This window comes from Neofelis nebulosa, chromosome 6 (assembly GCF_028018385.1).
Source record: "Neofelis nebulosa isolate mNeoNeb1 chromosome 6, mNeoNeb1.pri, whole genome shotgun sequence".
Lineage (NCBI taxonomy): Eukaryota > Metazoa > Chordata > Mammalia > Carnivora > Felidae > Neofelis > Neofelis nebulosa.
The window spans coordinates 9,072,763-9,094,329 of record NC_080787.1 but is presented as its reverse complement, the minus strand read 5'-3'; the positions used below and the strand labels follow the sequence as shown (position 1 = coordinate 9,094,329).

General features: G+C 44.8%; 1 protein-coding gene across 1 annotated transcript in view; it reads right to left on the bottom strand.

Annotated features, from left to right (window-relative positions):
- Positions 1–1,586: 1,586 nt before the first annotated feature.
- Positions 1,587–21,567, bottom strand: part of DCDC2 (doublecortin domain containing 2) — a 167,352-nt gene continuing 147,371 nt past the window's right edge. The window contains exons 10-11 of the mRNA XM_058732852.1: positions 7,425–7,727; positions 1,587–3,195 (exon numbers count right to left, since the gene is read on the bottom strand). Coding sequence (XP_058588835.1) covers positions 3,091–3,195; positions 7,425–7,727 — 408 coding nt within the window. The 3' untranslated portion in view covers positions 1,587–3,090. The remainder of the gene's footprint in view (positions 3,196–7,424; positions 7,728–21,567) is intronic.

Genomic DNA, 21,567 nt, shown 5'->3' with positions numbered 1-21,567 from the left:
ACCAGGTGGTAACATATGCCCGTCCAAGACAAGAATTCTAACCCGACTATTCAACGTTTTTGCTGCCATTATTATGGCCTATCATCTTCTTCAAGTGTTTGTATACTTTGTTCTTCATGTAAGACAACATTGTGTTTCATTGAGATGCCTCTTAAAAACTTCCTGAATTCTGTACATTGATTTTGTATCCTGCAACTTGGCTGAATTCATGTATCAGTTCTAGCAGACTTTTGGTGGAGTCTATCGGATTTCCCATGTATAATATCCTGTCATCTGCAAAAAGTGAAAGCTTAACTTCATCTTCGCCAATTTTGATGCCTTTGATTTCCTTTTGTTGTCTGATTGCTGATGCGAGCACTTCCAACACTATGTTAAACAACAGCGGTGAGAGTGGGCATCCCTGTAGTGTTCCTGATCTCAGGGAAAAAGCTCTCAGTTTTTCCCCATTGAGGATGATGTTAGCTGTGGGCTTTTCATAAATGGCTTTTATGATGTTTAAGTGTGTTCCTTCTATCCCAACTTTCTCGAGGGTTTTTATTAAGAAAGGTTGCTGAATTTTGTCAAATACTTTTTCTGCATTGATTGACAGGATCATATAGATGCTGGAGAGGATGTGGAGAAACGGGAACCCTCTTGCACTGTTGGTGGGAATGCAAACTGGTGCAGCTGCTCCAGAAAACAGTGTGGAGGTTCCTCAGAAAATTAAAAATAGACCTACCCTATGACCCAGCAGTAGCACTGCTAGGAATTTACCCAAGGGATACAGGAGTACTGATGCACAGGGGCACTTGTACCCCAATGTTTATAGCAGCACTCTCAACAATAGCCAAATGATGGAAAGAGCCTAAATGTCCATCAACTGATGAATGGATAAAGAAATTGTGGTTTATATACACAATGAACTACTACGTGGCAATGAGAAAGAACGAAATATGGCCCTTTGTAGCAACGTGGATGGAACTGGAGAGTGGGATGCTAAGTGAAATAAGCCATACAGAGAAAGACAGATACCATATGGTTTCACTCTTATGTGGATCCTGAGAAACTTAACAGAAACCCATGGGGGAGGGGAAGGAAAAAAAAAAAAAAGAGGTTAGAGTGGGAGAGAGCCAAAGCATAAGAGACTGTTAAAAACTGAGAACAAACTGAGGGTTGATGGGGGGTGGGAGGGAGGGGAGGGTGGGTGGTGGGTATTGAGGAGGGCACCTTTTGGGATGAGCACTGGGTGTTGTATGGAAACCAATTTGACAATAAATTTCCTATATTGAAAAAAAAACTTCCTGAAAACCTAAGCTTTATAGTATAATGAAGAAAAGAACATGAGGAAGGAAAAAAAGGTATTTCTATTAAAGAAGGAAAAGAGAAAAAGAAAAAGTGAAAGAATCACCTTGATAACCAGTTATAATTTCTTGTATTCAATACCTGACTTCTATAAACTATTTAAAATCATTAACCCCAGGCCCAGGAGTAGCATGGGAATTTAACATTAAAAAACAGGCTGGTCTATTTCCCTAGCAACACAAGACTGTTGTTTGTAGTATATCACACTTTGTATCATCCCACTTGAAAAAAAACAAGCCTACGAGTAAAAAGTGCAATCTACATTTTATACCAGAAATACAGAACCCCCATTTACAATTCATCTTCCCAGATTAATATGTCCTTATATCACTCTCTCTTTCCAATACTGTTACATTACAGTCTCTGCTTATGCTTCCTATTTGTAGAAAATATTAAAATAGCTTCTAGGAAAAATACATTCATTTTCTATAGTATTCTTAAGTGCTTGATACAACTACTTTTATTCTAAATGATGGGTTAGGAAATCTGGAGAGGAAGAAAATCTTTTAAACCTAAGATTAATAATGAATCCTATGAAAGCACCAGAAGTTTACATTTCAAATATGTAACATCTACATAACTAATGAAAATAGTCTTTCACGTGAGAAAAATGTATTACTTCTGTATTTAAGGAAGATCTGTGTCATCTCCTAAAAACTAAGAAAACTAATACAATTGTCTTTCTCCCCATATATACCAAGCAAGGTCACTGCAAGTTGATTTAATTAGCCCACAAAATTCTAATGAGGAACTGGTTTCATGATGACAATTTAAACATTTTTCAACAATTTCTATCACATGGCTTCTAATTATATAGGGAGGAACCTGGTTGAAAGTCTAAATATAACTCGCCATTAAAATAGACACTTGCTAATACCCCTTGGGGCAAAAATATGACAAAGCTAATCCTAATAGAAATAATAAGAAATAGAAATCCTAATCCAAAAAGCAAGTCAGATCAAGCCGTGACAAACTCCCCATATAGCCTCCTCCTTTTTTCCTGTTATGCTTTCTTGGGCGTTTTTGCTTGTTTGGCTTTCTGGGGGTTTTTTGTTTGTTTGTTTTTTGGCTTTTTTTTTTTGTAAAAAAAACTACTTGGAGAGAATTCAATCTTTAGCCAATATTGAGTCTTCTAACATAATCAGAATTTTTAAACCATCCAACCAAGCTTGGTGACATAACTGGGTTATAGCCTTTTTAATTCATGTGAGATGGGATCAGGGACAAGGAGGAAGAAGGAAGGAATGTCAACAAGTCATTGATTTCGATCTACTGCCTAAAACTACACTAAAATTGGTGGTTATTAAAGAGTTTATTGCTTTAAAAAAATAGTACAGGTTTTCCTATTATCATTTCTTTAAAATTCTATGCCTTCCTAGATAAGTGCTTTAGAATAAGCTCCTGTCCAATAACCTCACTTCTAAATTTATGGAAAAGTATACAAGAAGTGTGGTCCTATTCTCTTTCATTGCTTACAAAGACAAGTGGCCAATTGTCATCCAGTGCAAATGCCCCTCTATCCCTCTTAATTTTTCTAAATGACTTTTAAAAACACATCCCATGAAAAGAAGCCACTGTTCTTTAGTAGCTACTCAAAATCATCTAATCTTTCCATTAAGCCTCTAATCTTAAAATTCAGTAGGTAGCAGTCAACCATGTTGTCACATTATGTTCCGCAATAACTATATACTTATCATTCAAGTATTAGAACCCTTCATTTTTTCTGATAATGCACTCTTTAGAAATGATCTATGCTACGACGGCATAGTCCTTGTTTTGTTCATTGTTCTCATTTTCTTGTGGACTGGTGATTTTTACTTCTGGTCTTGGTGGTCTTTGAGGGTCTAAGTCAGCCTGGAAGAAAAGAGATCAAAACAAAGATATTTATCAGCTCTTTAGTTACAAACTTCATTAAGTTCACAAGGAAAAAGAAAATTACTCAGGGGGCGCCTGGGTGGCTCAGTCGGTTGAGCGTCCGACTTCAGCTCAGGTCATGGTCTAGCAGTTTGTGAGTTCGAGCCCTGCATTGGGCTCTGTGCTAACAAACAGCTTAGAACCTGGAGCCTGCTTCAGATTCTGTATCACTCGCTCGCTCTCTCTCTCTCTCCCCCCAACCTTGCTCATGCTCTGCCTCTCTCTGTCTCTCAAAAATAAATAAATGTTAAAAAAAATTTTTTAAAAAGAAAAAAATTACTCAGTATTTCATGCAATCATATAAACATTCAACAAAAAATAGTCCTCAGGTTCCTTTTGTTTTTCAGTTGGTCAGTACCAGTGGACACATCCCTCTCAATACCTTACTTGCACAAAAGCCCTTCTCGATGTGCTTTAAAAGCACAGACTCATTTCTTGTGCTGCAGGCTTTATTTTTCTCAATTTTTTTTTCTTGATTTCACTTTAAGTTCTTTTCAACAGCATGTTTATACTCTTCATTTTAACATTTTCGGAGAAAAGGAGAGAAGTCCAATTGCAATACTGCCCTCGTGGCACATTAACCCAGCCCCACCCCAGATGCTCTTCTGTTAGTTTCCTACTAGAGCTCACAAATTCCTCGTGAATATGGTACCAGGTAAGACAAGAGCAGGAGAGGAAATCAAGTACAGGGACGGTGTGTCTCCAACAGCAATGGCATCTGTGCCACTGGGACTTCTTTTATGGTATTAACAATACTGCCTCGTGTACAGTCTTTCTCCCACTAGACTGAAATCCGAGGGGATGAGATTAGAGTCCGTTGGTTTTCCAACTCTGCTCTATGGACTCCCGGAGGCTCGACAGCCCCCACAGGGGCCACCAGTGTGGGAGAGTAGGAAGAGCTCCAGGCCCCTTCCCCTACAGCCATGATACATGCTCTAAAAAAGAAAAAAAAATTGCCGGGACTGTCTCTTATCTCACATTACTATGTCATGAAGTGTCTCAAGTAGCACTCTGAATATAACACAAGCTCAATAAAAACGTCAGCTGGAGGGTGCCTGGGTGGTTCAGTCGGCTAAGCATCTGACTCTTGGTTTCAGCTCAGGTCATGGCCTCATGGTTCATGGGTTCCAGCCCCACATGGGGCTCAGTGCTGGCAGCGTGTAGCCTGCTTGGGATTCTTTCTCTCTCTCTCTCTCTCTCTCTCTCTGCCCCTCCCCCACTTGCGCTGTCTCTGTCTCTCTCAAAATAAATAAATAAACTTAAATAAATAAAAAACATGTCAGCTGATTGTTGTGTATTTGACATGTGCTTCTTGATGTCTTCCTACAATCACAACACACAGTGCACCTAAGAACTCTTAGGTGGAACGAAATGTTACACAACAAACTGAATCTTTAGTCATCGCAGAAGTAAAGAATCCTTTTGAAAAAGTTAATTTTTAATATGTAATTTATAATTCATATACACCTTGTTATGCATACATTCGATATGCTTAAAACGTACCTGAACTAGCACTTTGGGGAGAAGGAAACAACACGTAACTGCCATTATAAGAGAGATGAGTCAAAAAGGATTAAATCTCTTTGTGGGGAATTGCTTTGCTTTGGCATTTGCATAGTTCTTAAAATCCCTAACTCATCACATATCAGGTACTTGTTCATTTGTAATTCCACAAATTTAGATTCAATGTCAATACATACCAGAACACCTGTACTTCAAATTATGGAAACTTGATCTTGACCGAGGCCCAGTTCTTATAAAAGGCCTATTTTTTTTAATGTTTACTTACTTATTTTGAGAGAAGGAGAGAGAGAGAGAGAGAGAGAGAGAGAGAGAGAGAGAGAGAGAGAGAGAGAGAGAGTCCCAAGCAGGCTCCACACCATCAGCATGGAGCCCAATGTGAGACTCAAACTCACAAACTGTGAGATCATGACCTGAGCTGAAATCCAAGAGTCAGGCATTTAGCCAACTGAGCCACCCAGGTGCCCTAAAAGGCCTGTTTTTAAAAGTTAAATTTATAGAATGGAAGCACAGGTAATCCATTCATTTCTTTTTTTTTTTTAATTTTTTTAAATGTTTATTTTTGAGATAGAGACACAGAGTGTGAGTGGGGGAGGGACAGAAAGAGAGGGAGACACAGGATCCGAAGCAGGCTCCAGGCTCTGAGCCATCAGCACAGAGCCCGATGCAGGGCTTGAACCCACAAACCGTGAGATCATGACCTGAGCTGAAGTCGGACACTTAACTGACTGAGCCACCCAGGTGCCCCTATCCACTCATTTCTGTCAAATATATATAGGTTATAACATTGAATGGAAAGCTAGAGCCCTGGAAAAGTGCAGAGTTGGATCTTACTATCTAGGTCCCACACACGATTTACACTTGATTTCACGCTACGAACTTTCAGCAAAGGCAACTACAACGAAGAGCTTCACGAAGCCTACTATCATAACTGCCGTATAAACGAGGACACTGTTCTTTCTCTACATTATCATGCTTTCCATAGGATGCCCTCAGATAAACCATCCTGCTCCCCCTGGAGAACGCGTGCGCGCGCATGTGTGTGTGTTTGTTCCTTGGGAAGTTCATTTCGTTTCCTTATTGAGGGAAAGGAAATCATGTAATTGAATTCTTCTTTGAATGTCAGCTACAAACAACTACAGGACACAAATTTTAGCTAAATTTTAGTAACTCTGTAGAACTGCGGATGGGGGGGTTTCTTCCTGACAACCACTGAGATTCTCTCATCTTGAGGAAAGATGAAACGGGGGACACACTGAATGTTTTCATTTAGATTAAGTTGACAATGTTTTTTGTAGACGCCAGACAACAGATTCCAGTTAACTCTGTCCTGGTTACTGAAACCTGACCTGCATTTTACCATGACTAAATTCTATCCCCCCCAAGTGAAATAAAACAGATGAGTGAAAATACTAAATCATCAAGAAAAGCCCACTCATCATATGGGGCATCAGGAATAAAGAGAGGGGGTTATAGTTGGAGGGAGGCGGGACCTGATAAGAAGGACAGACAGGAAGGAAGGGCACAAGCGGGTAGTGAGCCTGCTGTGGGGTTCATCCTTCCTCTTATATGAGGACATTGAACTTTAGCCTGTTTATTAGACTCTAATTTAATCATCCATCCTCTGGTAGAATGCCAGCACTTGAGACTATCCTCCTGCAGGGGCAGTGGGGTGAACACAGGCTGGGAAAGAAGGCCTTACCACATGTTTCCTTACCCTCTCTGTATAATAAATGGAACTATATATTATTAAGTGCCTGGTGCATGGAACACTTAATTCAATTAATCCATTTAATGTGGAGTAAACAAGCTAAACTTTAACATCCCTAGAGAACAAAGACGTCACCCATGACAGAGGTGATGTTCTTTCTTTCATGCTTAGGTTTTATAACCTTGATGTTCATTTCTGCCCTGTACCTTCCCCAGTCTTAACTTGTTTGCATTTGTTTATATGTGTTATATACATTCTCAGGAGCCTCTGAAAACTTTGGAGAATGAGATAACGGATGGGTGGATGGGTGGATGAGTGACTGGATGGGTGGGTGGCTGGGTAGATGAGTGGCTGGCTGGGTGGATGGGTGGGTGGTTGGATGGATAGGTGGGTGAGTGGATGGATGGATGGATGGATGGATGGATGGATGGATGGATGGATGTGGATGGATGGATGGATGGGTGAGTGGATGGCTGGGTGGATGGGTGGGTGAGTGGATGGATGGATGGATAGATGGATAGATGGATAGATGGATGGATGGATGGATGGATGGATGGATGACTGGGTGGATGGATGAATGGGTTTGTGGATGGGTTTGTGGATGGATGGATGGATGGATGGATGGACGGATGGATGGCTGACAGGGTGGATGGATGGATGGGTTTGTGTGGATGGATGGATGGATGGATGGATGGATGGATGGATGGATGACAGAAGAGATGCACGGATTCTCTGGGGATGATTCATCTGGTGGATGACATATTTGTTAACTGACTGAAATAATACAGTCAAGTAAATGGTATTGGGTCATTCCCTGCTCAACAATAAGTGTTTCGATGCAAGTCTCAAGTGCTTGAATAATTCCCTAAGTGCGTGAGCAGGTGTACCACACACACATTCACGCGTGAACACAAGTGAGTGAAAGCAATAGAAATACCTCATCCTGTCCATTGCCAGCTCCTTCAGACTTTACTTCTTCGTCCACTGTGTCCTGAAGCTCCGTGTTAACCTGATCCAGCTCCTCGCCATTTTCTTCATCGGTGCCTCCATTATTGCGAGTGGGACCCGCTTGCCCCTCGCCGTGATCGGGGACCTCCTCGACTTCCTCGGGGGTGTCCGCAGCCTCCCCACCTCCTCCCTCTTCAACTTGGCCATTCACTCCTGAAAAATCTTCTTTCTGCTCTGCTTCCTTGTTGGCTTTCTCTCCATCTTCTTCCTCACCTACTATTTCTGCTGGCCTCTGGTGGATCAGAACGAGTGACAGATAAGAGAAGTGTGACAGAGATTTTCCACTTCACAGTATAATGCCACAGTAATTATTCTGCTACTGTCAAGTGAAACATCCTTTACTTAGCACACAATGTGCTAACCCTCACTGAGTACATACTGAATGTGACCCTTCCCAAGGACTTCCTCACTTACTCCTCACAACAATCATTATTCCCTTTTTACAGGTGAGGAAATGAAGGTATAAAGAGACCAAATATGTAGCCCAAGATCCCGCTGTGTATCAGTGGTAGAGCCCGAACTGGAACGAAGCATGTAACTCCAGAACCAGTGCTCTGAAGGCCCGTGGCAGAGAGGAAGCCAGACTGCAGGGCCCTTGGCCAATATCTAGCAGAGCGTCTGGTCCAGAGTCTTTGTGGAGAAATCATCATCCTCCTGGCTACTGCCAGGTGTGTAGTTACATCTCCAAACACTAAAAGAGAGCACTGGGGGTGGCACCAGAACGGGAGCCCAGGCTTCCTAACACCAGCTGTGGACCACTTTCCGCACAACGCCTGGGCGCTGACAGCCTATCTCTAAATACAAAAACAGTCACACAGATCCAAGGTCAGAATGTATGTCCTTTCCGTAAAAATAGTTAAGTGCTCAAGAATGTACAAGCTCAAATGAGGCATTTTACTGTTATTTGGGTACATGTAAATCTGCTTCAAAAGACAGCAGGGGGCCAACGACCAGAGCTAAGACCCTGGAGAAAGACCCAGGTTCAAGCCCTGGCCAGGCACTTACCGTTACCTAACTTCTGTGAGCGCCAGAACCCCCACTTGTAAAATGCGAGTGTAATAAAACCTCCACAGGGAGTCAATGAGAGAACTTACACGCAGTGCCTACCACATCCACCGCATCACATGCCAAGGAAACATTAGAGTCGCTTTGTTTGCATGATGCGTTCTGGCCTGGAACACTCCTACATCTTCACTGTCTCCAATAAAATAATAGCTTGTTGTTTGGTTCTGTTTTTAAGTATAGACAGGATTTGTTCCAAGTTAGGACCCTAGACCTGTCTCTTTCTGGCTGATACCGGACAGGTCAGGTCGTGTAGTCCTTCAACAGCTATAATAATATGCAGGTTTGAGGGGCACCTAGGTGGTTCTGTCAGTTAAGCTCAGGTCATGATTTCGGCTCAGGTCGTGACCTCATGGTTCGTGAGATCAAGCCCTGCATTGGGCTCTGTGCTGACAGTGTAGAACCTGCTTGAGGATTCTCCCTGTCCCTCTCTCTCTCTCTCTCTCTGCCCCTCCCCGCCTCTCAAAATAAATAAATAAATAAACTTTTAAAAAAACAAAATGAGGGTTTGAGTTGCTATCAACCCTGATTCTCTCCCCCCACCTTCCAGCTCTGGAAAACCATTCTCAAACTGCCCAAAAGCTCATTACAAGGTCTCGACGGTCTTCTTGCACAAGTTAACGTAACGCTCTCCATTTCTAAAGTAAAGAAGAGATACAGAACTGAGTGGGCTGAAAGTTCAGGGCAAAACTCCACACGCTGTTTTCAAGAGGAAAGAGTTGGAACTGTGAAGTCATAACAACCTGTTCAATCGAGTCTCCGAAAGATGCACTTCAAAAAAAATGAAGGAAAAAAATGAGTTGTTCTTAAGATAGCCCCATAACCATGGTGTTCGTCATCACGCAGCTTAAATTACAGTACAGTGAGGCTGTGCCTCTCCTATTTCCATGCAGATGCTTAAAGTCAAACAGCGTGCGGCCCCACGATCCTTGAGCTGCTGTCCGGGGTGAGGCTCTCGGGAAGGCCAAGTGCTGGACAGAAAGGGAACAAAACATGGTGAATCTGCCAGTGGTGCTAAGAGGCACGAAAGACACTTATGAAATGGAGACTAAAGGAAGGATGGTGAGAAAAATCTCCCATCTCTGCACAGGAACACACACAGCAAAGCCCCGGGCAAGCGATGAGCAGAGGGAGGGTCCGGTCAACGAGAGGGTGGGCTCTGTCATCACGAGAGCAGAAGAAGGGGAATGTCCCAGGCCAAAGGTGGCACGTCTGCGTCCCTGAGGAACAAGGGCTTCACGGTGGCCTCCTCAACAGGACACCAGGATGGAGAGGGGACTCTGGGCAGAAAGAACCAGAACAAGGGGCCAATTCAGAGAAGCACTGTGGGTGGCTTCCCCCTCACACATCACCAGAGACCAAGAAAAGGCCAAGGGGTCTGGAGCACAGAGAGCAAGCTCCCTTCTTAGTGACTCTGAAGGACACGAGTGGTACACGCCGTGCGACCCTATGAGACATCTGGAGGAGGGCTCTGTCACCATGACACGCGTGAGTGGACCCGGAGCGCCCCCCCTGGGCTGAGCAGTGCTCTAGACTCTGGGCATTCAGAGACAAATACGACAGACAAATACTCTGCAATCAAGGAGCTCAGAGCAGTGGGGGATTAGGTGCCATTAGCGTGTCAGGACAGGGACCTTTCACGCTAGGTGTGGCGGCCTCTGGTTGCTGTGACTGAAATCCCACGTGAACGCCATTCACGGATGCGGTTCGTACATGGAGCACTGTCTCCCGTGAGTGCCAAAGGTCACGCTCTGGACTTATCTGTTCATCCTTCCATGAAACCCTTGTAACAGCCCTGCGGGGTCCACTGCTTATTCCCCGTTACACGCGGAAGGAGAACGAGGAACCACTCAACGCCTTTCGCATCTGCATCGCACGGGCGGGAGACAGGTAGGGCCAGGACTTGAACCCAAGGCAATAGCCTGCCCCAGAGTCCCGGTTTTCTTCCTTAGAGAAATAACTCGATAATCCGTTGTCTCACCTGGTCACTAAGGCAAGCACTCTCAAGTGCACTTTCAATGACCAGAGGGCAGGACGCTACAAGGCAAAACTGCTTTTAGTGTCTAAGTCATTAGTGACCTGAAAGCACAAACATTTCTGGATTTCTGTTAAAGACTTTTGCTGTGATCTAGGGAGGGAACATGATAAAGACTTTTAGGCAGAGTCCTCAAAGCCATTACATAAACAAGAAGCCAGAAACACGACCCGCATAGGCTGCCGGCAGAAACAGACTGCTTTTTCAATTATTTCTGAGAATTGGGTAATTGCATTTCACCCTCCTAGAAACTGTCAGTGTACCTAAACGTGCCCAATTCAGAGCAATGGTTTTGGTTTTAAAGGGAAGTGATACCGATTTTTTTTAATAAAAAAAATATTTAATAATAGTAACAGAAAAAAACTCAAAATTTACTGTGATCGTGTAGGAATCCGGACCTGTCCCTGGTCTCTGTGGGAATATATTCCAAGAGCTTGCTAAAGTCTGTTGAGGTGACTGACTTCTGTGTAAATGGGAAGTCTGTTTTCCTCTCCTGAAATTGGGATTTATAACCTAAATGTTGCAAAACGAGTGGGAGTTGGCTTTCAGTTTTTAGTTCTGTGTTTCTCATCTTATCCTTTTTCTTCACTCCCAACTCCCAAACACATTCACACTTTTCCTTCCCTTTGATACAAGTGGACGGGACAGACTCCAACCTCTCTACAAAGGAGGAGATGCCCAGCCCTGAACTGAGGCCCTGGTCTCCCCTCCCCACCATCAGCATCACCACTCACTCACACTATTACACTTCCGTCCCGTTATTTCTATTAGACTTGCCCAACATGGCTGTTTTACAGTCATCACATGAAGCCGCAACTGGTTAGCTCAACCTTTCGAAATGCAAAAGATTAAGGCGCAATACCATACCAATTTGATCAATTTAAATAAGACAGCAGCATGAGTTAAAAGGTTTATAATCCTTTAAATATCCTGAGTGTAGAACACAATTTATTATTACTACAACACTACAATTCAGCACCCCCCCCCAAAAAAAATCCGCCGTGACAGATCTGTAATGAATAAATGAAAAGCAGTGTGCTTTTTGGTGTAATCTCCTTTGAAGCAGGCATTAAATTATTAAAGATGTTTCCAGTGCAGACATCAATCAAATCATCCCCAGAAGGAACACTGTGTTTCACACCCATACACACACACACACACACACGCGCGCGCGCACGCGCACGCATGCACGCATAAAATATATACCATGGTGAGGGCCTGCAGAGAAACAAAAGAACGCTCCTTCCACAAGTGGGAGGGGGTTCGCAGTGAGAGCGGTCCTTCCAGGACAGGACAGCCAGGAAGAGAAAAGCAAGGTCAGCAAGATGCACCTTTCCTCAATCCTTTCCCTCCCTCTGCACAGAGACACTCTCCAGGACGACTCTGGTTCCCCACACACAACCCTGACCCGGCGTGCGGCCCTAGCCGTGGGCGCCCACAAAGGAGAGTTGACTCAGCAGAATGCGGTTCTTAGGAGGTCTTGGGATGTCATCTCACAGCTAGGACGGCGCTCCCCTGGGGGGCAGGCTGCTCTATGCACAGCCAGACACAGAAAGTCACATTGTAGGGCTTCATTTCCACACAATGCTCACAGGCCTGACTACAAAGACAGGAAGCGGATGCGTGCTTGCCCGGCTTGGGGAGAAGAGAAAATGGGGAGAGTGTTTAGCAGGCATGAGGTTCCCTTTTGGGGGGATAGGAGACGCCCTGGAACTAGACAGAGGGGACTGTGGCACAACTGTGAGTGTTCTGAAGGCCACAGAGCTGTGTATCTAAGAACAGTTAACGCTGGGCACCTGGGCGGCTCAGTTGGTTAAGCGTCCGACTCGATTTCAGCTCAGGTCATGATTCCACCATTCATGAATTCGAGCCCTGAGTCAGGCTCTGCGCTGACAATATGGAGCCTGCTTGAGATTCTCTCTCCCTCTCTCTCTGCCCCTCCTGCCCCTCCTCTCAAAATAAACAAGCTTTAAAAAACAACGGTTAATGGTTAATTTTATGTTATGAGAAACTTGCTTCACTTTTTAAGGAAACTATATGCCCCAACTCCTGACCACTAGGTAGAGCTATGTGGCCACATCTGTGTGTCTGCTAAGACGTCCCCAGAATGTGCCACCTAAGGGACCAACCTCTGCTTTACTCTGTAACTGCACTCTGGGCAGACACCTCCCTGTCTCAGGTATAAAAAGCTTCCCTTCACAGAACATTCGGGGATGCCTGGTAGGTCCTCATTGGCGGTGTTGAATGAATAACAAAGCTGAATGAAGAAACTAACAAACACATCTGAGACCAGCAGCTTACTTAGAATTAAAATATAGAAAGTACTAGAAAAATATCCCTACTCCCCCGACACCCAACAAAAAAAAGTCTTTGGAACTATTTAATTTCTTCAAACTCCCCAAGTTGTTCTCAGCCTCTGCCCACTTGGCTGGACCTGCCTGACTGCAGGCTACGCGGCCCCTGTCACGGCTAGCCAGACATCGGCATGAGGTCACTGAGCATGGCCGTCAGGTGAGTGGAGACGCTGTGCCACCCCCACCTCAAAGAGCCGGACAAAGACCCTGATAATGTTAACAACTCAGATACAGAGAGGTAGACACAGCAGCCAAAGTGAGGGGCTGGGGAGTGTGGGGAGGACGGAGCAGCAATCCCAAAGGAAGAAGTAAGACAAAGAAATAGCAATTCAACTTGAGAGACGGGAGGAAGGAGCCAGTGCTCAGGTGATCCCCAGAGACCGTGTCCATACCTGAGAAAGATCACAGGGGGTTCCTGCATGAGGTCTATGACTGCTGATGTTTTCTGCAATGCTGGCATCGCCCCGGCAACGTGAAATACACACTGTGAGGGGTAAGGCAGCTGTGACCGCTGCTTCAGGCCAGCAAATTCGCCTCACCTCACCTGAGCCCCCTGTGGAATCCAAGGAGGATCGCAGCGACCTCACAGGGCTGTGGTAAGGAGCAAACAGGATCATGCACGTAAAAGACCATTGCAAACTTAACAAGCTATCTGTATGTTTATTACTGTTATCCCTCCACTTTTCTGGCCATTGAATGGAGGGAGTTGGGAGGTTGTCCAGTGAAACAGTAAAGTACAGGGTCTGCAACTAACGGAAGTGAGTTCGGGTGGGCCCCTCAGGGCCGTCTCCCTTCTAAACCTCCGGGAAAGGAAAACAAAACATCAGATCCAGATGCTTAGCGACAGTCTTGCCCTTCTCGGTTAGTGCAGTTAAAAGGCAGGCTGATGTGTGCAAGTCTGGTCCAGTGAGACTGTCTGGTGTGATTTCCACAAAAAAAGTGATCCTTGCTCTTAGTTACGGCTGGTTACTCTTTGCTTCCGAGTCCCCTGCCTGCATTTCTCGCAACTAGTTTGCCACCCAGTAGCTTTGTTTCTCAACTGCTAGCCACTCTCTAAAGTCATGCAGACGTGCCCAGCAAGAGGTACCAAGACCCAAAGCTGACCTGCATGAATTAGTATGTACACGCGGGTCGCGTGCTTCGCTGTGGGGTAGAGGGCAGGCCGGCAGGAGCCAGTTATGGGGACAAAAATGACAGACAGGTGGGCAGTAGCATCTCAGGCTTCCCAGAGCACTTTCACAAATAGGTTCTCATTGCATCTCCCAAGCAGCAGGCAGGCAGGGTGGGAAACTGAGCCTGAGAAAAAGTCAAGCATCTTGCCAAGGGTTACATGACCAGTGGGTGGTACCTTTCATTTGCACTGAAAAAAACAAAAAATGGACAAAGATTCCAGTTGAGGGACACGGCTCCCAGTAGTTTATAAACTGGTCACCGTGGTAACCAGGCACCTGCTCAGCCCCACCCTTACAGTGTGACAAACAAACTGAAAGACAGAGGGACTGGCTGGCTGAGTGGGTTCCATGTCTCTCCTCAGCCCCAGGCATCTATCTTACAGACACAAGACTTCAAAAGCTGTGTTCCCTGAATATTATCCCTTTGATCTATTAGACAGCATCAGGCCAGAGACAAACCCCATTTTCCCACTGTTTTGAGCTGAACTGTATCACCTCAAAATTTACATGTGATGGGGTGCCTGGGTGGCTCAGTCAGTTAAGCGTCTGACTCTTAATTTGGGCTCAGGTCATGATCTCATAGTTCCTGAGTTTGAGCCCCACACTGGGCTCTGTGCTGATGGCATGGAGCCTGCTTGGGATTCTCTCTCTCTCTCTCTCTCTCTCTCTCTCTCTCAGCCCCTCCCCCACTTGTGCTCACTCTCTAAATAAATAAATAAACTTTAAAAATTTTTTACATGTTAAGGTCCTAACCCCCATTACCTTAGAATGTGACTATTTGGAGATGGGGCTTTGAAAGAAGTAATTAAGATAAAATGAAGCCCATAGGGTGGTTGTAATCCAACATGACTGACAACCTTATAAGATATTGGGACACTTACATTAGATCTAAGTGTCCAACTTCAGCTCAGGTCATGATCTCACAGTTCATGAGGTTCGAGCCCCGTGTCGGGCTCTGTGCTGACAGCTCAGAGCCTGGAGTCTGCTTCAGATTCTGTGTCTCCCCCACTCTCTGCCCCTCTCCTGCTCACCCTCGCTCTCTCTCTCTCTCTCTCAAAATAAACACTGAAAAAAAAAAGAAGAGATTAGGACACAGACATGCACAGAGTCAAGACTACGTGAAAACACGGGGAGGAGACGTCCATCTACAAGCTAGATAAACTGTGCAAAACACGGCATTGCAAAGACAATACATCAGGAAGGTACGCTTACCTAAAGAGAGAGAGCTCAGAAAATACCAACCTGCCGACACACTGATGGCAGACTTCCAGCCTCCAGAACCATCCACTGTTGAAGCCACCCAGTGAGTGGTACTTTGTTATGGCAGCTGAGACCACTACTCTCAGCAAGTACCTCCTGACCTCCCTGCTGCTCCCTCCCCAGCCCCACGTACATCCATGTTCAGATTCATACTCTTCCTTCTCTCTCCCTCTCCCTTCCCGTTTCCTTAAAAAGTCCATTAGCACACCTTCCCACTAGACCCGCCTTCTCTCCAAGCCTTCCTGGCTCCCTCAGGCAGCCAGCACACCCTACCTGTGCCCTCATGGGGCTGGGACGGGTCAAATGCGTCACTACACTCTGCCATGGTATGTGTGAGATGTGTGAAATGAAAACAGTGGACAGGAGCTGCTATCAAGTAGATGCCCCCAACAATATTTGGAACGAGTATGGAATAATGGGGAAATATCCGCTGTGGCTCTACAGAGGCCGTCTGGAAGTTTCTAGAAGCAAGAGCTCTTTCTTATTCATCTTTGTGTCCATCACCACATTTGCCATGGTATTATATGTCCACTGTCTTGACCTAAACACAAATGTGCCTCCCACAGGTAAAAGCCGGCACAGTATGTCCCTTTGGGAAGGCAGAGATGATGGTAACACGGCTCACATTTACTGAGCCTTGTCTAGATACCTGGTCACAATATAGTCACAAATGCACCACTTCAGAAAGGCACTCTAATTGTAAATACTACCTTGAAATAATGCCCCTTTAAAGGAAAATAGTATTTTTATTGTAAAAAATACCAGTTTAAAAAAATACCCATTTTATTCAAAGTTGGGAGAATATCTGGGGCGCCTGGGTGGCTCAGTCAGTTGAGCATCTGACTTCGGCTCAGGTCATGATCTCACAATTTGTGGGTTCAAGCCCCACATCGGGCTCTGTGCTGACAGCTCAGAGCCTGGAGCCTGCTTCAGATTCTATGTCTTCCTCTCTCTCTGCTCCTCCCCCACTCACACTCTGCGTCTCTCTCAAAAATAAATAAACGTTAAAAAGAACTTTTTAGAAATTAAAAAAGAGAAAGTTGAGGGGCGCCTGGGTGGCGCAGTCGGTTAAGCGTCCGATTTCAGCCAGGTCACAATCTCGCGGTCCATGAGTTCGAGCCCCGCATCAGGCTCTGGGCTGATGGCTCGGAGCCTGGAGCCTGCTTCCGATTCTGTGTCTCCCTCTCTCTCTGCCCCTCCCCCGTTCATGCTCTGTCTCTCTCTGTCCCAAAAATAAATAAAAAACGTTGAAGAAAAAAAAAAAAAGAGAAAGTTGGGAGAATACAGGATTGACTGTTGACAGAACGATGGTTAGCCATAAAGACAATTCTACAAGGTTTATTCTAATTACATCACCCTGCCATCCTTTATGAAGAGCCATGTTATAAAAAGGAAACACAGCACTGCAAAGGCAAAAAATCAGAAAGCTACTATTACCTATGTTTAAAGTCTTCTCCCCTGATATTTACCTCAAATTTTACACAACTTGTGACTAAAGTTTCAAGAGAACCCGTTTTCTGGTAGCAATGGTTTCTCCAGAGTTCATTCATCCTAAAATCTCAGGACTAGCTCATGCCTGCGAGTAGCTGCGGAATCCTTTATCCTGTATAAAGTACAGTTCCTATGTTTCAGCAGAGTCACGAAAGGATTATACCCTCTCCGTGATACTCACTAAACCGATGTACATGATGGTTCAGGGATCACAGAAGTCATCCAAATGACTCCAGCCCCTCAGCCTCTCTCACATCAAGAACATCCTCAGTGCAGCTAGAATAACAGACATGTTGACATATATGCACAATTACACACAATAGGCACCCTCACACACAGAAATTTTTATAAAAAAGCCGAGATCTCTTACCTTTCAAAAAGCACATTATTTACCGTAAGCAACGGCTCTTAACATTGTTATTAGAAAAGTCCCACTGGAAAAGTTCTGTGTTTCTCCTTAATAGGACACCAGTGTTGGTACTCCTAGTGCCTTTTGCCTGAACTTGCTCATCTGCACATCTCACTATTCATTTCGTAACGGACATTCTGAGATAATGGTTGATTTGTGTGGCAAGTCAGGAAAGGTCTGTAGTTACGACGGCCGTCTGCGTCCTGGCGGGCACGGCTCAGGGGAAACCACAGGTATTCAGGCTTTCTAGAGAAGACGCATGCAGTTTACTAAGGTTAACTCAGGATTCCTGAGTGGTAAGAGGAATGAAGATGAGATATGGAAATCATATGGAAATAAGTCACAAAATATCGAAAGCATCAATTACTTGGATGGCATTCGCACAGACAGACCAGGCAACTCAAATGATTTGTACTTTAAAACTCACATCACATCTCTGAGAGTCACGGCATCACTAAAAATGATGTGGGGAAGGCATCTAAACAGAGACCTATAGCGAATGTCCCGTCCACTTTAGAAGTAAATGCTGGGGCGCCTGGGTGGCTTAGTCAATTAAGCGTCAGACTTTGGCTCGGGTCATGATCTCATGGTTTGTGAGTTCGAGCCCCTCGCAGGCACTCACTCTGTGCTGGCAGCCTGGGATTCTCTCTCTCTCTCTCTCTGCCCCTCCTCCACTTTCTCTCTCTCTCTCTGTCTCTCAAAATAAATAAACTTAAAAAAAAAGAAGTAAATTTGATTCTTATATTTACATCGGAATCCCTGAGGAATGTGTGTTAATGTTTAAGACCTCACTGTCTGAGACAACAGAGCAAGTTAGAACTTTCTAGTCCAGGTATCCTACCTAACCACCATGTATGTCTCTCATTTCCCCTCCCGGAAACACTCCACCAGGAACCCGGGATCAGAACCAAAAAGAAACAAAAATGACCACCTTAGATATGTCCGCTTCTCAGGTAACACCTGCTACATTTGCACTTTGGGAAAGAGAGAGGGTTAGTTTCCGGCTCCTGCGTGGACAGGTGTTTCTGCAGATTTCACCCACAGAATTCGGACACTGGTGTTAAAAATACAAAAGTCACCTCACTTGCTTTTATTTCCACTGCCATGGAAACTAAAAGTCATCTCCTACCCAAGTTGAATGATGTGTTTTGAAATAATCAGTTTCAATTTTTCATGACAGCAAAGAACAGCTTCCTGTTTTCAGTTTTCACAGAGGGAAAAGGCAAAAAACAAAACAAAAAAACATTTAGACATTGTTTGAAGTACCATGACCTACAGAAAGGATGCTCACGTTCACAGATGTGACCCCCATGAGGATATGGCAAAGAGAAGCTCTGGCCAGCCACCAGCTGAGGGCTGGCTCACCCAGCCCCACGATGCTCCCCATGTTTCCACAACACCCATTTGGGAAGGTATAACAAACACACGGAAAACATGTATGTAGGGGCACCTGGGTGGCTCAGTAGGTTAAGCATCAGACTTCGGCTCAGGTCATGATTTCACAGTTCATGAGTTCGAGCCTCATTTCAGAGTCTGTGTTGACAGCTCAGAGCCTGGAGCCTGCTTCGGATTCTGTGTCTCCCTCTCTCTCTGCCCCACCTCCTCCTCCTTCTCTCTCTCTCAAAAATAAACGTATTTTAAAAAAAGAAAACATGTATTTATATAGCATGAGAATATTCTAGTCATCATTAGAAAGAAGAAATCCCCATTAAGTTCTCTCCCTTTAGAAGTAAATGTTGATTTTTCTCTTACATCAGAAATCCCTGAAGGCTGTATTTTAATGTTTTATACCATTTCCATCAAGTAAACACAAATCCATAGACAGGATGTCACAAAAACCCTCGTTGGTGATGCACAGGGAAATTAAGAAGCCAGATCATCCCTCTCTAAACTCCTGCAGCTGTGTGCCAGGCTTGTGGAAACATGGAGCAGGATTCACAGGGAGGACAGGACTCGAAAAGGAAGCATGTGGAAATACTGTTGCCTTTCCCTTCAGCGAAGGCAGTGACAGACGAGGAGTGCTCCACACAGATGGAACATGTTGCTGTGTGGGATCATCAGAAGTCCGTAATTTCCCCCAATGCCCTTCTGCTAGGTATTCTGAGAAAGAGACAAAAAGAGAGACAGAGATCCAAGCTGGAAGCCAGGAGCCTGGGCGCCTGTGTGGACATCAACAGGCTGTGCCTTTGTGGGAAAACGGGGCTTGTGTCATTGATGGCAAAACAGGGACTTTGCACGAGCTTCTTTCCTGGTTTTAAACATTTTATAATTCTGATTTTAACAAATACATTCCATTGAAGTAGATCGATGGGTCTGGTGAGAAAGAGCAGCCTCCTTCACATGAATTGGTCACACAGGCAAGCTCTCCACCTAGCTTGCAGGTCGTAGGAGAAGCTACAAATGGCGGCTGACCCCCCACAGGTGGCAGGTTGGGTAAGTGGGGAGACCACACGAGGGCTCAGAAAACAGAACTATGTCAGTGGGCATCGTGGGACTTCAGACCTCCTGTTTCTAGTTACAGCCTCTAGACTACAGTTTGTTTTTTTAATGGCATTATTTAAAGTTTACTTATTTATTCTGAGAGAGGAAGAACAAGCAGGGGTGGGGCAGAGAGGTGGAGAGACAGAATCCCAAGCAGGCTTGACACCACCTATGTGGGGCTCAAACTCACAAACCATGAGATCATGACCTGAGCCAAGATCAAGAGTGGGAAGCTTAATGGACTGCACCGCCTAGGCGCCCCTTAAATGGCATTCGTTCTGAACGTGTAGATCAATGATCACCAGGACAAATGCCCCCAGAGGCTGGGTGAATGACACAGGTGTGCTGCCACCTGGTGGCACAGAAGAGTGTCGCGGCTCTGAAGGAGGTGCTGTAAGCCCTGTGCCCGCCAAAGAGGATTCTCTCCCATGGGATGTGGTCACAGGCTGCCGGTTTCTCATCTAGTGTAGATTCTGTGAAGATGGTTTATTTTCCCCGTGATGAATTAGTGTGGAGGCGATTTCTGGTTAAACACAGCAAACTGAACAAATGGCGGGTTGTTGTTTTTCTTAGCTCCCTTCTAATGCCACTCTAAACTGCCAGTAAAGGCAATTAAAAAAAAAAAAGGGGATGAATGTGTAAGGGCACAGAAGCCTGAAAAGAAATCACAGCCACAAAACTCGGGAAACAGTAAAGCCAAAGGATGTGGGGCCAGTAACAGCAGAACTGAGGCAGCTAAAATGTGCTCTTGCGGGAGGGGAAGCCAAGAAGCAAACCTGTGCAGGCCGGAAGACCTACAGAAAGCCGAGAGACTGGAGGCACCATCAATCTCTGGAAGAAGGGAAGTGACTAAGAATAGGGGGGTTGGTTTAGGGTCTTTAGGAGAAGCAGACAGACTCCCAAGATCCCCTCCCTGCCCGTGAGAACTGCAGGAGGCTTCCTCTCTGAAGATCCTGAACTACAGGGGAGCTGGACCTGAGCCTAGCTGGGAACAAGGGCAGCAAGGGCACAGTCACGGAACCAAGAGGAATAAATCTCTTGGGTTCATGGCAAGGTCCCCGAGCCCCCTTCCCACAGTCAGATCCCCAAATGTGCACCGCCAGGCTTACACCGCCAGGGCAACAGATTGAAAGATTCCATTCAAAGAAAACAGACTGACCCAAAAGAAGAACACAGATATTGAAAAATGGAAGTCTGCCAATGAAATGGCAAAAACCAATCACCCTACAGTGAAACGCCCCCAACCTGAGGAGCTGTGTCTGTGCATGGTTTCCTCAATGCTTCACTCTAAAATTTAATAGGATACACACCTTAAACTCATACAATGGTAGATGTCAGATATATTTCAAATTTTTAAAAATTTTTTTAATGTTTATTTATTTTTGAGAGAGCAAGTGAGCAGGGGACGGGCAGACAAAGGAGGGTGGGGACAGAGATTCCCAAGCAGGCTCTACACTGACAGCACAGAGCCCAATGTGGGGCTCAAACTTCAATTTGTGAGATCATGACCTGAGCCAAAGTCGGACACTTAACCAACTGAGCCCCCAGGCACCTCTATATTTCAATTAAAAAAAGAATCTAACCAGAGAGCCAAGGAAAGCCTCTAACAATGAGACAGAGATAAAAACATAGAAAGAAAGAAAGAAACCCAAAAGAAACAGAGATATTACAGGAAAATAAAGTTTGAAATAATAGATGAGTCCTTGGAGATATAAAGGAAGATATCACATCCATAAAACAAGATGCTACAAAAATGTACATTCAGACAAAATGAAAGAGCTCTTAGAAATTAAAATATGATAACAAAA